Source organism: Giraffa tippelskirchi, chromosome 2 (assembly GCF_054371585.1).
Source record: "Giraffa tippelskirchi isolate mGirTip1 chromosome 2, T2T-mGirTip1v1.2.pri, whole genome shotgun sequence".
Taxonomy (NCBI): domain Eukaryota; kingdom Metazoa; phylum Chordata; class Mammalia; order Artiodactyla; family Giraffidae; genus Giraffa; species Giraffa tippelskirchi.
The window spans coordinates 29,833,857-29,848,336 of NC_137276.1; the positions used below are offsets into that span (position 1 = coordinate 29,833,857).

Consider the following 14,480-nt stretch of genomic DNA (forward strand, 5'->3'; position numbering starts at 1 on the left):
AAAAAAAGTGTGCTGTACCAGATAAGTTGAATTAAAAAGGAGTTCTTGGCTGGATTGCCTCAATCTTTAATATAGTAAAATATCCCTCCACAAGAGAAATATGGCTTATAGCCTTCCCCAGGTTTATAGTGACCATAGAGCTCTTGTATTTGGGGAGAATATGATTCGTGTCCTTCTCATGTTTTGGGAAAATGGTGGGGACTAAGCCAAGTTTCCTGGGGGCAGGAACTACTGCTCATCTCACAACATCTTGAATGTTCCCTGGTACATCAGAGAAGTAAAATTGGATAGAGAGGTTTCTGCCAAGGTCTTTAGTCCACTGAAAGTGTTAAAATATCCTTAGTGAAAGTCACTCAGTCGTGTGTGACTCTTTACGACCCCAGGCTGCTCAGTCCATGGATTTCTTCAGGCCAAGAATACTGAAGTTGGTTGCCATTTCCTTTTTTTGCTCTCCTATGGACTATAGCCTGCCAGGCTCCCTCCACCCCCCAAAAAAAGAAAAATCACTGCAGATTTATGAATCAGTTGTCTGCTCTGTTGATCTCTTCCTCATGGAAAGAAGCCTGTTTCCTTATTAGATAGTGATCAGGTTATCTACAGGGTCTTATTTTGTCCTGTGTAGGGTAGATACTTTGGGATAGGAGTTGAGTTGCTTAGGACAATAGAGGAGAGTTTAAATGTTCCTGTTAGTCACCAACAGAATTAGAGAATAAATATTTAAAGAATATTGGGTTAAAGAGTCATCAACTGATTAGCCTACCCAGCAGAGCCAGATTTTTAGCCTGCCTGGGAATTTGATTGACTCCATTTAGCCTGACTAAAATTTGTTGAATATGTGAATACATTATAGAGAGTAGGAAAATCTTGTAAATTCTTAAGCAGCTGTGTAATGTGTAAAAATTGACCGTTTAAAAGATTAGCCAGGTTCACTGACAGATTAGTGAGGAGAAAAATTGTATCTTTAAGCCAAAAAGAGAGGAAAATGGTCCTTCCCCAAAAGAAAATGCATTGTAAACAAATAATAAATTCTAGTTAAGATATATGCTGAAGTATTAGGGAAAATATCTGTAATATATTTTGAAATACATCAAAGATAAAATGAAAAATAAATATTTAAAATACATCAAAACATAACATGGATTGAAAAATGGGGAGCTAGATATGTGACAAAGTGCCCGCAGTAACATGTTAATGGTAGACTCTACGTGGTGGGTGTCAGCTTCTTCAGCTTGGCTGTTTGAAAATTTTCATAATAAAATGTTGGAGAACTAAAGAGAGGAAAGTGAAAATTTAGTGATTTTGAAGGAAGAACGAGTGAGATGTAAGAGAAGTAATAACATTTACAGTAAAAAGTACATGGGCATTGGACTCAAATAGACTTGAATTCTGGTTCTGGTTTAGCTTTGCGTCAGAGAGTTAAGTATGTTGTTTAGTGGTGGCGCTGGGATTTGAAGCCGGGGACCCTGACTCGAGCACCTTGGTCTCCACCTTGCAGTGTGATGATAATACAAGCTCCTAGCTCAGTGTCTGGCATGTGATCAATTCTCAAATGGTAGCTATTGCAGTTAGTGTACTGTCGGGATTATAGAGGATGAAGAAGTATCAGATTCTGATGTTTGATCTGAAAGACTTATATGACACTGTTACTCAAGCTGGAAGATAAAACTATTTGTGGAGAAGATATGGTTAATTTAGTTTCAGATAAGTGGAAGAGATTTTGATATGAACAGTTCTTGTATTTTCCTGAAGTTCAGTAAATCATTTGCTCACCAAAAATTACTCACTGAGCATTGCTCTAGACCAGTGAACAAAACAGACAAAAATCTCCTCCCTCATAGAGTTTTATATCCTATGAGGGTTTGAAGAATGAAGGGTCTTTGCATCTCACATGCAGAGTGACTCTGCAAAGGCGGAGAGACAGGCATTCACCAGCAAGAGAAGAAACGCTGTCATAGCAAACTTTCTGATGTCCCAGACATTATGCCATCCAGGCATTTATTTCCCCTGCTTTCTCTCAGGCCCATCTACATTCTGATTTCCAATGTATTAATAGTTCTTTTTTGCTTCCACCTGAAGTTGGTGAAACAGTTTATGTGTAAACTAGTTATGATTAAGTTTCAAAATATTTTTTGGCCATACTACACGGCATGCAGGATCTTAGTTTCCCAACCAGGGATTGAACACAGGCCACGACAGTGAAAGCACCTAGTCCTAACTACTGGACCACCAGGGAATCCCAGTCCTGGCTTCTGAAATGGCCCAGACAGAAACAAGAATTGTTACTTTTCATAGTGTGGACAGAGAAGACAGATGAAATTCACGCTATTCCACATAAAACAGAGGACATAAAGACCTCCTTTCTGGTCTCACCCACGAATCCTGTAGTTTAGCCAGGCTTTGACTGCAGCACCCTTCCAGGGTGTGTATTCCTTAGCGATTACGCACTCCTTCCAATAGGGTAGGAGGTCAGTCAGTAAAAGTATTTATTGAGCCAGACCCTCCTCTGCTTCTGAGTCATTTTCTGGTAGAGCAGGAAGGTTCTCGGGGAGAAGCTTTAACTCTTTCAGCTCACAAAGGTTACTCCTCCATGGAACAGGGTAGCTCTCTAAGTCACCCTCTGGGGCTTATGCTAATTCTCTCCTTGATATTTTAGATAATGAGGTATATATTTAATCTGATAGATGGAATTTGAGAAAAGATAGTAGTAGGAAAAGGCTCAACCTTGAGTTGTTTTAATAATGTATAGACGGTTAAGGATTTTGCAAAATATTGTTTGTTTTAGGGGAAAGAAGTATTTTTGACACCACCCTTATGTGGAAATCTAACATCTGGCAACTTCAACTGTCTGGAAGACAGCCAGAAACTAAGAAAGGGGCCTCAGAGCACATAAAAAATAACTGTTGACGGACTCCAGCACTACCACATGCACTTTACCACTGCAGCAGAGTTTGTTAGCCTCTTATTTGGAGCATGTTTACTTTTTATTTATATAGAAACTTTTAATAATTTTGGTGGTGTGTGTGTAGTTCTCTGCCTCTACCAGCAGATTATAAACAACGATTTAGAAAGAGGTAGAAAAGTTGACAGAGGAGATAAACCGACAGCAGAGCAAAGTCTGACATTAAAAACCTAAAACTTACATAGCACTGGTACTGTGTGTTACAGGAGAGTACAGTAAGGAACAGTCTTAATAGTGAGCTTATTAAGTTAGTATTTAGTGTCTTTTCTATTGATGGCAAGGATGTATTTTATGTGCCTAGGTTTTAAACATGGCTTTAAACATCAAAGTTAACCATGTTTGACATGTTGAAATAGTAAATTATGTAGTGTTTATACACTTGAAATATCACATTCTCTGATGATACTATATTGTTGACAGATTTAATCTTGTAGCTGATTATGGAAATGATGTTTAGTAATAACTGCTAACATTTATTGAGCACCTACTGTATTCCCCCTGTCCTAGGTGCTCTCACACTATTAGCATACTGGTTATGGGGTTGAAGACAGGCAGATCTGCATTCCTGTTCCATGTCTGACTTACTATGTGACCCTGAACAGATTACATTGCCTCTCTGAGTTTGCAGAATGGGAACCAACTAAATACAGCAGGGTTGTTGTGAAGACTCAAGGAGGGAAGTCATAGTGCTACGTATAGAAGTGCTAATTAAATATTAGGCATTGTTGTTGTTCAGTTGCTAAGTCATGTCTAACTTTTTGGGACCCCATGGACTGCAGCACACCAGCCTTCTCTGTCCTCCACTATCTCCTGGAGTTTGCTCAAACTCATGTCCATTGAGTCAGTGATGCCATCCACCCATCTCAGCATCTGTCATCGTCTTTTCCTCCTGCCCTTAATCTTTCCCAGCATCAGGTTCTTTGTCAGTGAGTCAGCTCTTCTCATTAGGTGGCCATAGTATTGGAGTGTCAACTTCAGTCCTTCCAGTGAATATTTAGCGTTGATTTCATTTAGGAATGACTGGTTTGATCTCCTTGCAGTCCAAGGGACTCTCAAGAGTCTTCTCCAGCACCACAGTTCAAAAACATCAATTCTTTGGTCCTCAGCCTTCTTTATGGTCCCACTGTCACATCTGTACATGACTACCTCCGAAAAACCCGAAAAACCAAATTTTTCTCCCCGAAAAAACCATATTTTTCTCCCCATATTACTCTCCCTGAAAAACCATATTTTTGACAGTGTTATGAACCTCCATCCATAGCTCTTCAGGCACTCTTTATCTACCAGATATAATCCCTTAAATCTATTTGTCACCTTATAGGCATTAGTATAATTACTTTTATCATTATCATCACCCTCTTGATGGTTATTATGAAAGTATGATTATCTCCATTTTTTGAAAAAGGAAGCTGAAGCCCAAGTAATATATCCAAGGTGAAAAAGCTAATGTATAGTGGAGCTGGGATTCTAACCTTGATCTCTCTGACACCAGGAGCCCAGTAATTTGCATTCACATTACGCTGCCTCCTCAGTGTGTGATTTTTAATTGTGAGTGTTAGCTGCTGACTCTTTTCGACCCCATGAATTGTAGCCCGCCAGGCTCCTCTGTCCATGGGATTTCCCAGGCAAGAATATTGAAATGGGTTGCCATTTCCTACTCCAGGGAATCTTCCCAACCCAGGGATCGAACCTGGGTCTCCTGCATTGCAGGCAGATCCTTGACCATCTGAGCCACTAGGGAAGATTTGTGTATGTTTTAATACTTAAAGAAAATATGTGGTGGGAGAGGATGTGGGGAATGTTACTAGCTACTTCTCTTTTCCGTTGTATACCCAAGTCATCTCATTATAGGAAAAAATTTTCTGTAACACAAAGATAAGCTGTTTTTACTCAGTAGTTCAAATGAAATACGTAACATTTGTATTGCATGAGTCATTAAAATCTTATAGGTACTTTGCATTAATAGACTAAACAATTTATTATGTGCCTAAATGTTTGTCCACATCATTCTTAGACTGTAAACTTAACGAAGCTGTAACTATTCTTTTTTGTAATTAGGCATTTTGTGCTTTTTGATGTTGATTATAGTCTAGTCAAGGCTATGGTTTTTCCAGTGGTCATGTATGGATGTGAGAGTTGGACTATAAAGAAAGCTGAGCATCGAAGAATCGATGCTTTTGAACTGTAGTGTTGGAGAAGACTCTTGAGAGTCCCTTGGACTGCAAGGAGATCCAACTAGCCCATCCTAAAGGAGATCAGTCCTGGGTGTTCATGGGAGGGACTGATGTTGAAGCTGAAACTCCAATACTTTGGCCACCTGATGCAAAGAGCTGACTCATCTGAAAAGACCCTGATGCTGGGAAAGATTGAGGGCAGGAGGAGAAGGGGACGACAGAGAATGAGATGGTTGGATGGCATCACCGACTCAATGGACATGGATTTGGGTGGACTCCGGGAGTTGGTGATGGACAGGGAGGCCTGGCGTGCTGCGGTTTATGGGGTCGCAAAGAGTTGGACACGACTGAGCGACTGAACTGATAGTTATATGTAGGGGCTTCTCAGGTGGTGCTAGTGGTAAAGAACTTGCCTGCCAGTGTCGGAGACATAAGAGATGTAGGTTTGATCCCTGGATTGGGAAGATCCCCTGGAGGAGGGCATGGCAACCCACTCCAATATTCTTGCCTGGAGAATCCCATGGACAGAGGAGCCTGGCAGGCTACAGTCCATGGGGTCGAAAAGAATCATACTGAAGTGACTTAGATGGGACTTAGATATAACTCACATAGTTATATGTGAGATGAAGGTTAGAGTCCTCATCTCTACCAGCACCAAATGAATACTTGAGGCAAATAAAGAACAGTAGGCTTGGGGCCTGGACACTCTGGAGGTCTTCTGTTGCTTTGTGTAAAAGACCTGGGAGAAGAGTAAAGTAATCTTGAGGGTTTCCAGTATACATATGCCCTCCTTTTTATTGCCTTCCTTTCTGTTGCTTGAAGTGAAGTGTTAGTTGCTCAGTCATGTCTGACTGTCTGTGGCCCAATAGAGCCTGCCAGGCTCCTCTGTCCATGGGATTCTCCAGGCAAGAATACTGGAGTGGGTAGTCATTCCTTTCTCCAGGGGATCTTCCCGACCCAGGGATCAAACCCAGGTCTCCTGCATTGCAGGCAAATTCTTTACCATCTGAGCCACTAGGTGAGCATACACTTAGGCTCCCTTGACAGAGAATAACAGACAATGTGTCTTACAACAACACAGATACAATAACAGGTAGTATGCAAATTTGGACTGTAGGTGTCTTTGAACAGAAAACACATTCTTGATGTGGTATTGTGTACTCAGTCTTGTCTGGAGGCGCCATCTACATAGTCTTTTCTTGTTCTTTTTATGGATTTTTATTTTTCAATGCATTTTAAATCTGCACTACTGTTGCTGTTATTCAGGTCGATTTACTTTTTCTTTTCTTTTTTAAAAATAGAAGTAAGTAGGGACCAGAATGCCCTCAGTCCAAATCCTGGCCCTGCTGCTATAAACTCTGTGATCTTGAACAAATTAAGTTTTCTAACTTTCTGAGCCTCAGTACCCTCATCTTTAAGGTAGTCGTGGAGAGAGACTATGCAAAACTAAAAAGCTTTTGTATAGCAAAGAAAATTATCAACAAAACAAAAACACCACCTATTGAATGGAAGAAGATATTTGCAAATGATATAACCAACTCAGCATCAAATAAACACCCCATTAAAAAAATGAACAGAGGGTCTAGACATTTTTCCAAAGAAGGTATACAGATGGGCAACAGGAACATGAAGAGATGCTCAACACCTCTGGTCATCAGGGAATACAAATTAAAACTGCAATGAGATGTCACTTCACACTTACCATATTGGCTGTTAAAGAGACCAAATAACATATGTTGGCAAGGATGTAATCTGGAGAAAAGGGAACCCTTATGCACTGTTGGTGGGAATATAAACTGGTACAACCACTATGGAAAACAGTATGGAGGTTCCTCAAAAAATTAAAAATAGGACTACCGTGTGATCCAGCAATTCCAGTCCTGGGTATTTATCTGACAAAAGCTAATTCAGAAAGAGAGATGAGCCCCTATGTTCATTGCAGCATTATTTACAAAAGCTATAAACTTAGGAAGCAAACTTAGTGCCTGTTAGTAGATAAATGAAGAAGATGTGGTTATATCTGTGTGTATGTGTGTACATACATATATATATGTGTGTGTGTGTGTATAATGGAATATTACTAATTCATAACAAAGAATGAAAGCACTGAAGAATTGATGCTTTTGAACTGTGTTGTTGGAGAAGACTCTTGAGAGTCCCTTGGACTGCGAGGAGATCCAGCCAGTCCATCCTGAAGGAGATCAGTCCTGGGTGTTCATTGGAAGGACTGATGTTGAAGCTGAAACTCCAGTACTTTGGCCACTGATGTGAAGAGCTGATTCATTTGAAAAGACCCTGATGCTGGGAAAGAGTGAGGGCAGGAGGAGAAGGGGACAACAGAGGATGAGATGGCTGGATGGCCTCGCTGACTCGATGGACATGGGTTTGGGTGAACTCAGGGAGTTGGTGATGGACATAGAGGCCTGGCGTGCTGCGGTTCATGGGGTCGCAAAGAGTCGGACACGACTGAGCGACCGGACTGAACTGAACTGAATGGAATCTTGCCATTTTTGATAACGTGAATGGATCTAGAGGGCATTATGCTAAATGAAATGTCAGAGAAAGACAAATACTGTATGATTTCACTTATATGTGAAATCTAAAAAATGAATGAACAAACATAAAACAGAAACAGAGTCATAGACACAAAGAACAAACAGGTAGTTGCCAGAGGGGAGGTAGGCAGGAGGAGGAAGCAAATAGATGAGAGAGTTTAAGAAGTAACTTCCAGTTGTAAAATAAATGAATCACAAGTATGAAATGTATAGTGTGGGGAATATAGTTAATAACTCCTATCTTTGTATGATAACATATCATGACTAGATTTATCATGGTGATCATTTTGAAATGTATAGGACTATTGAATCACCAAGTTGTGTAACAGGAAGTGACATGGTGTTGTAGGTCAACTATATTTCAGATACCAACAAACTCAGAAAAAGAGATCAGATTTTGTGGTTACCATAGATAGGGCAGAGGTGGCTGGGGGAATTGGGTGAAGGCAGTCAAAAGGCATAAACTCCCAGCAGAAGACTCAGGTTCAATCCCTGGGTTGAGAAGATCCCCTGGGAGGAGGGCATGTCAAACGACTCCAGTATTCTTACCTAGAGAATCCCATGGACTGAGGAGCCTGGTGGGCTACAGTTCATGGGGTCACAAAAAGTCGGACATGACTGAGCGACTTTCAGTCACTTCACTGTAAGATAAGTAAGTACTAGGGATGTAACATACAACATGATCTGTATAATTAATACTGCGTATGTTATGTGTGAAAGTTATTAGGAGTGTACATCCTAAGAGCCCTCATCAGAAGGAAAAATACATGTTTAAAATGTAATTTTTAAATACATTTCTTTAATTTTGTATCTACATGAAATAATGGATGTTCACTAAACTTATTGCAATAATCACTTCATGATGTATGTAAGTCAAATTATTATGCTCTATACTTTAAACTTAAGCAGAATATACTCTGTTAGTTACTTAGTCGTGTCCAATTCTATGCAACCCCATGGACTATAGCCCACTAAGCTTCTCTTTGTCCATGGAATTACTGGAGTGGGTTGCCATTGCCTTCTCCAGGGAATCTTCCAAAGCCAGGGATTGAATCCAGGTCTCCTGCATTGCATTCGGGCAGACTCTTTACCATCTGAGCCACCAGGAAAGCAAAAAGTTATGCAGAGGTGTATGTCAATTATATCAATAAAACTTGAAAAAATAAAATAAATGTGGAAATATAAAGGGAAGAAATAAATAAGCAGAAAAGGAGATACTTATGGGGAGTAGATGAAATGCCATATTTCAATTCCCTACCTTTTAAATACCATATTTTAAAAGTACCCTCTTGCCTTGTACTTTAAAAATGTTAATTTCCGTATTGCCTTCCTCAAGCATATTGGAAAGTTTGCATTTCCACATTGCATGTTTTCTATTACTCATAGCTATAGATCATTTTTTTTTTTCGATTCCAGAATGACTTTGAAAATCAAATGGAAATGTATGAGGAAATTATTGTTTCTAAATAAATAAATGAGATAGCATTCTGATTTTTTAAAAGTACAAACTTCTTATTTACTTTGACTTCATATAAGTACCTTTATATCTTAATGGTAATTCTCAAGATATAGGTCTGTACTGCAATGTCTTAAATAATTCTTCTTTCCCATTTCTTTTGACCTTTCTTTCCAGGTTTAAAAGATGGAGGCTGGCTCAGTGGTTCGAGCCATCTTTGACTTCTGCCCTAGCGTGTCAGAAGAACTGCCACTCTTTGTGGGAGATATTATTGAGGTATTGGCAGTGGTGGATGAATTTTGGCTTCTAGGAAAGAAAGAGGATGTGACAGGTAAGAGGCTTAATGATTCTTCACATTCAAAATAGGCCACAGGCCCTCCCTTCTTTCCATATTAAAAATTAAGGTTTAATAACAAGCCCAATAAATAAACTTCAGATCCTTTTGTGTTTTCTGTATGTGTTTGCTGTGGTTTCTACCAGTGAGGAGAGAATGTCTGTTATCATTGCATCTCCCCTTGCAGGTTCCTTTAAAAGGTTGACATGGTTAGGTACCAGCTGCCCTCCTAAATCCCTGGGTGACCTAAATTTATTAAATGCCCTGTACCCTAGATGCACTTAACTCCCACTTTGCATGCGCCTGGTTTCCTTTTTTCTATTCTTGAAAACATATATTAGCACCAGTTTCTTTCATGAATTCAGGAGGAGGCTAGAAGTTCTTCTCCCACAATATGCATCTGTGTTAAATCCAGCCTTTAACTTGCATATATTTATGTACGTCTGGCTTGGAGTATATCTTACAGTCCTTAGAATGGACTCTGTTGATACTTAACCCATATTTGGGGGATAATAGATTATTTCCCAGTAGATGCGATACCTCAGCTAGGATAAAAATGGTGTGTCAGAGTTAGCAAGTCAAAGAGGATAGGCAGAGAGGATTGCTTATTCAGGGGCCCTGGAACAAGAGGAAAAGAGCACGGAGGAACTGAGAAAAGTTCAGTCTGGCATGAAGTGTGAATGGTTGAGGTGGGGGAGATGGCATGGGGAGATGAACAGAGACTAGATCATGGAGGACAGTGCATGCTGTGGAAAGGGGTTATGGAAATGGGCTGCTGTAAACGTGCTTCAAGCACAGTCAGACTTGTATTTTACAAAGCTCTCTGCCTCAAATTGAAGAATGATAGGAGAGAGCAAAGCCAAAAGCAGGGAGGTGAGATGGGAAGTTGTTGCAGTAGTCGAGGTGAGAAGTAGCCGTGGCTTGGACCGAGGCGATGAGCCTTGAGATAGTGGATAGATGCAAGAGATATATAAAAGGTGGAATCAGCTAAACTTCCTGATGCTTTCCAACTGACAGGCCTGTCTGTCTACTATTACCTATTAAAACCCTGCCCATCTTCAGACTCAACTGTAGTTTTTTTTCATAAAATTTTTCATTTTCTTCCTGACCTGTTTTCTGCCTTCTCTGAACTTCCATAGTAATTTGTATACCTAAGAGTTGACACTGGATTTCAGACTGAATTAATGCTTATGTCTGAATTAGATTTTATGTCTGAATTACATTTTAAGATCTTTCAGGGCCAAGATTGTCATACTCTTTTCCCCCTCTGCAGTGTGCCTTTGATAGAGTGACACCCATTAAATGCTTATCGGATTGAATTACACTCTCTGTGTTCTGCAGGCACCTAATTTTGTGCGTTGCACATTTTCTACAATAGATTTTCCAGCTATGAGTACTCAGTGAGTTTTTAATTTGGGGTCTATAAATGAGCTCAGAAAAAAAGTTTTTTTTGTCGTGTGGTACACAAACAGGAAAAAGGAATTTTAATACTGGAAATGTTTGATTTTATTTTCAGGACAGTTCCCCAGCAGTTTTGTAGAAGTTGTTACCATTCCCAGTCTAAAAGAGGGCGAGAGACTGTATGTCTGTATCTGTGAATTTACATCCCTAGAACTGAACAGTCTTCCTCTCCATCGAGGTAAGTTGATCACCCAAGAGTAGTCTGTTAAGTAGTTAACCTCTAGAGAGTCTTCAATAATACCAAGATAGAGCTGACAATAATAAATCCTTATCTTTGAGTAGCATTTTATAATTTCTACAGTATTTTTTTCTCACAAATATAGTCTCATTTCATTCTCTATATCTTGTGTAGTCAAGTCATAGGTACTAAAACTTATTTATTAATGTACAATAATAGAGCAGGAATTGTGGTATGCAAATTAAGGCAGAGATGCAAAACATTCCCATTGCTACCCAACTATTAGGTAATGTTATTAAAGTTCTCATCAGAACAAATTTAAAAGGAAGTGGTTTTAAACAGATGGTCATAGTCATGTCTCAGTGATATTTCAAGTATTTCTCGCTTCATGTACTCTGATAGACTTATGAATGTCTAGAGTGACTAAACCATTTCAGCACGTACGTACGCCCATACATTTCTGCATAAGCACAGGAACCAGTAGTGTTCCACGAACTGAGGCTTATGATCAGTGCAGTTGTGTGACTCACAGCAGTCATCAGAATTATATAATTTATTGGATATATTAATATTGTTACTTACTCTTTTGAGTATGGCACTAAAGGTTTCCTTTTCTTTTTTGGGCCATACCTCACGACATGTGGGATCTTAGTTCCCTAACCAGGGATCAAACCCATGCCCCCTGCAATGGAAACACAGTCTCTTCACCACTGGACCACCAGGGAAGTCCTGGAATAGGCTTAATTTCTTAAATCATGTACACATATGAGGGAGAGAGACCAAGTAAACTCCCTAACCTTTATTCAGTGAGAAGAAAGGAAAAGTGGACTTTGACCTTAATCCTCAAAGTCAGTTGTCAGAGTTTCTTGTCTTCACTTTACCCTGAGCCCTACCTCTGTTCTGAATACATTTTTGCTAGTCAGTGTTGGGAAGACAGAAATAGAGGAAGATGTTACAGCAGGGAACCTTATCTGTTCATACTCACAGTTCTTCCATTGGAGGGTTGAGTCCATGTCAGTCAGACCAGTCAGAAGATGTGGAGAAAGGGCCAGAGCCCAGTGGCTAACAACATTGATACGACTTTGTTATCTATTATTCTGTGTATAACAGTATACTGTATGGGAATATACAGTATGTCTACAACATTTAAGGAATTTGAGAGTGTGGCTTCTGGAATTAGTTTGTTTACTTCATGTCATATCTTGTGTTGTCTTTCCCGATGGCTTAGTTAGTAAAGAATCCACAAGCAGTGCATGAGACATAGAATATATGGGTTCGATCCCTGGGTCAGGAAGATCCCCTGGAGAAGGAAATGGCAACCCACTCTGGCATTCTTGCCTGAAAAATCCCATGGACAGAGGAGCCTGGTGGGCTACAGACCATGGAGTCTCAAAGAGTTGGACGTGACTAAGAGGCTAAGCACAAAGTTGTCTTAGGTACTAAACAGAGAGATTTTCTGCTGAATGCTTCCCTTGAGAAGACTGGACTAATGTGTTGTGAACTTGCTTTCAAGTTAAAATCCACCTCAGGAATCCCAGGGCCACCAAAGAGATTTTCAGGAAGACCTTAGTGTGGACCTTTCAGCCACAAATCACCTCTCTGAAGACTGACTCAAGGTCAGGCTGGATCCTGGAGCCTGTAGATCTTATCTTAACTAGTTTTTAACAAGTTAAGCCTGAGGAGCTCCTCTGTCCCTGGGATTCTCCAGGCAAGAATACTGGAGCGGGTTGCCATGCCTTTCTCCAGGGAATCTTCCCCGCTCAGGGATCAAACCCAAGTCTCTTTTTAAGTCTCCTGCATTGGGAGGTGGGTTCTTTACCACTAGCACCACCTGGGAAGCCCCTTAAAAACATAAGCAGAGCTCAAAAGGAAAGAATGCTGGGAGGGGATGCATAGGAAAAGAGAGAATAGAATGAGATATATTATTAATTATTAATGGTTTTATCTTGTTCTCGTCTGTGATACTTTACTGTCTGCCAGTTAACACGCTGACTATTCAGCTCTGTTTCCTTCTATGCTTTTCACATCTTTTAGTTCTGTATGTCTTCTGATTAGGACATATAGCCTTTGAAGATGGGGAAGTTAGGTATATGTATACAGTTTTTATTTTTCTGGGAAGTTTAGCATGAGACACAGAAGTGATTTTAATTCCTTTGATTTTCTATTGTTTTATACTACATATGGTTTATGAAGATCAGTGTCTCTGCTCGTGAGTGTATACATTCTTTTATTCCTAGTACTTTATCTCTAGTACTATTAATCCCGTTCCCTGGTGTTTCTTTACCTTTCCTTTGATCCTTCAGTGTAGCAGTGAAGTGTCTCCTCTTCTGTGATTTTAACGTATGTCGAGAGGGATTTGGAAACCTTTAAGAGCATGTGGGATAATGTTTGAGATCTGTTTTGTTTTACCATGCTGCCTTTGGTTGTTATGTATATCTATTTTAACTATAAAATTATATTATTTATATATATGTATAATTAATAAATATATATTATATGTAGTTAGAGCTGGCAATATAGCTTAGGGGGTAAGAATTCTGATGTCCCTAGGTTTAAATCCAGCTTCACAACTCTGTAGCTATTGACTTTGGTCTAATTATTTAAGTTCTCTTGGCCTCAGTGTCCTTATCTACAAATGATGATACCTACCTCAGGGTAGTCATGAGGACTAAATGAGGTTATACATTAAAGCATCTGGCACAGGGTAAGCACTCAGTAAAAGTTAGTGATTTTATTGTTCTCATCCTGGAGTTCATAGATGTGCTTCAGGGGGCCTCGTTTCTTGATAATTATGTGAAGTTCTGTGTGTGTCTACATTTTCCAGGGAGATTCTATTTGGAATGAAAACCACCAGTGGTTCTTCCAGCAGGTGTCACCCTTTCTCCTTTGCCTGAAGCTTCCCATTTGTTTTGATCTGTTCCCTGTAGTTTGAGTTATATTTAAATTCAGGAACAAGTTTGTCTCTTAGAAAGATCAATGCGAGTGCTATCCTAAAAAATACAGAGGGGGGAAAAGAGAGACAACAAAAAACAAAACGAGAGTATGGCCAAGAAAGACAGTGAAAGAGGAGAGAAAAAAAAGTGAGAGTGATGAAATATTTGCCTTACGCAATACAGAATGCTTATTCCTTGCTTACAACCCCATGCTTTTAGTCTACCTCCCTACCCCCAAAAAAGACCAATAAAAATTAAATTTACAAATTTATTTATAAATAGATAAATGATAATTATCAGTTAAAGCACTTGTTGTCATAAATTTCTGGTGTCATGTGTGTGAGATATCAGGATTAAGGTTCTGATATGGCTCATGTGGAAGCCTAGGTAAAGAGTGTGGTCAGACTGCATAGAGTACAGAGTCCCTGGG

The 14,480-nt window shown here is 39.7% G+C and overlaps 1 protein-coding gene across 6 annotated transcripts in view; it reads left to right on the top strand.

Moving 5' to 3' along the window:
• The window catches only part of DNMBP (dynamin binding protein), a 113,950-nt gene that overhangs the window by 24,672 nt on the left and 74,798 nt on the right, over nt 1-14,480 (top strand). For 5 of the 6 annotated variants that reach the window (XM_081548820.1, XM_081548779.1, XM_081548801.1 and 2 more), the window contains exons 2-3: nt 9,322-9,475; nt 10,995-11,117. Coding sequence is in view for 4 of the 6 variants with exons in the window: in XM_081548779.1 (XP_081404905.1) it covers nt 9,331-9,475; nt 10,995-11,117 (268 nt within the window). In the remaining 2 variants the exon portion in view is untranslated. The remainder of the gene's footprint in view (nt 1-9,321; nt 9,476-10,994; nt 11,118-14,480) is intronic. The other variant, XM_081548795.1, reaches the window with a different exon arrangement.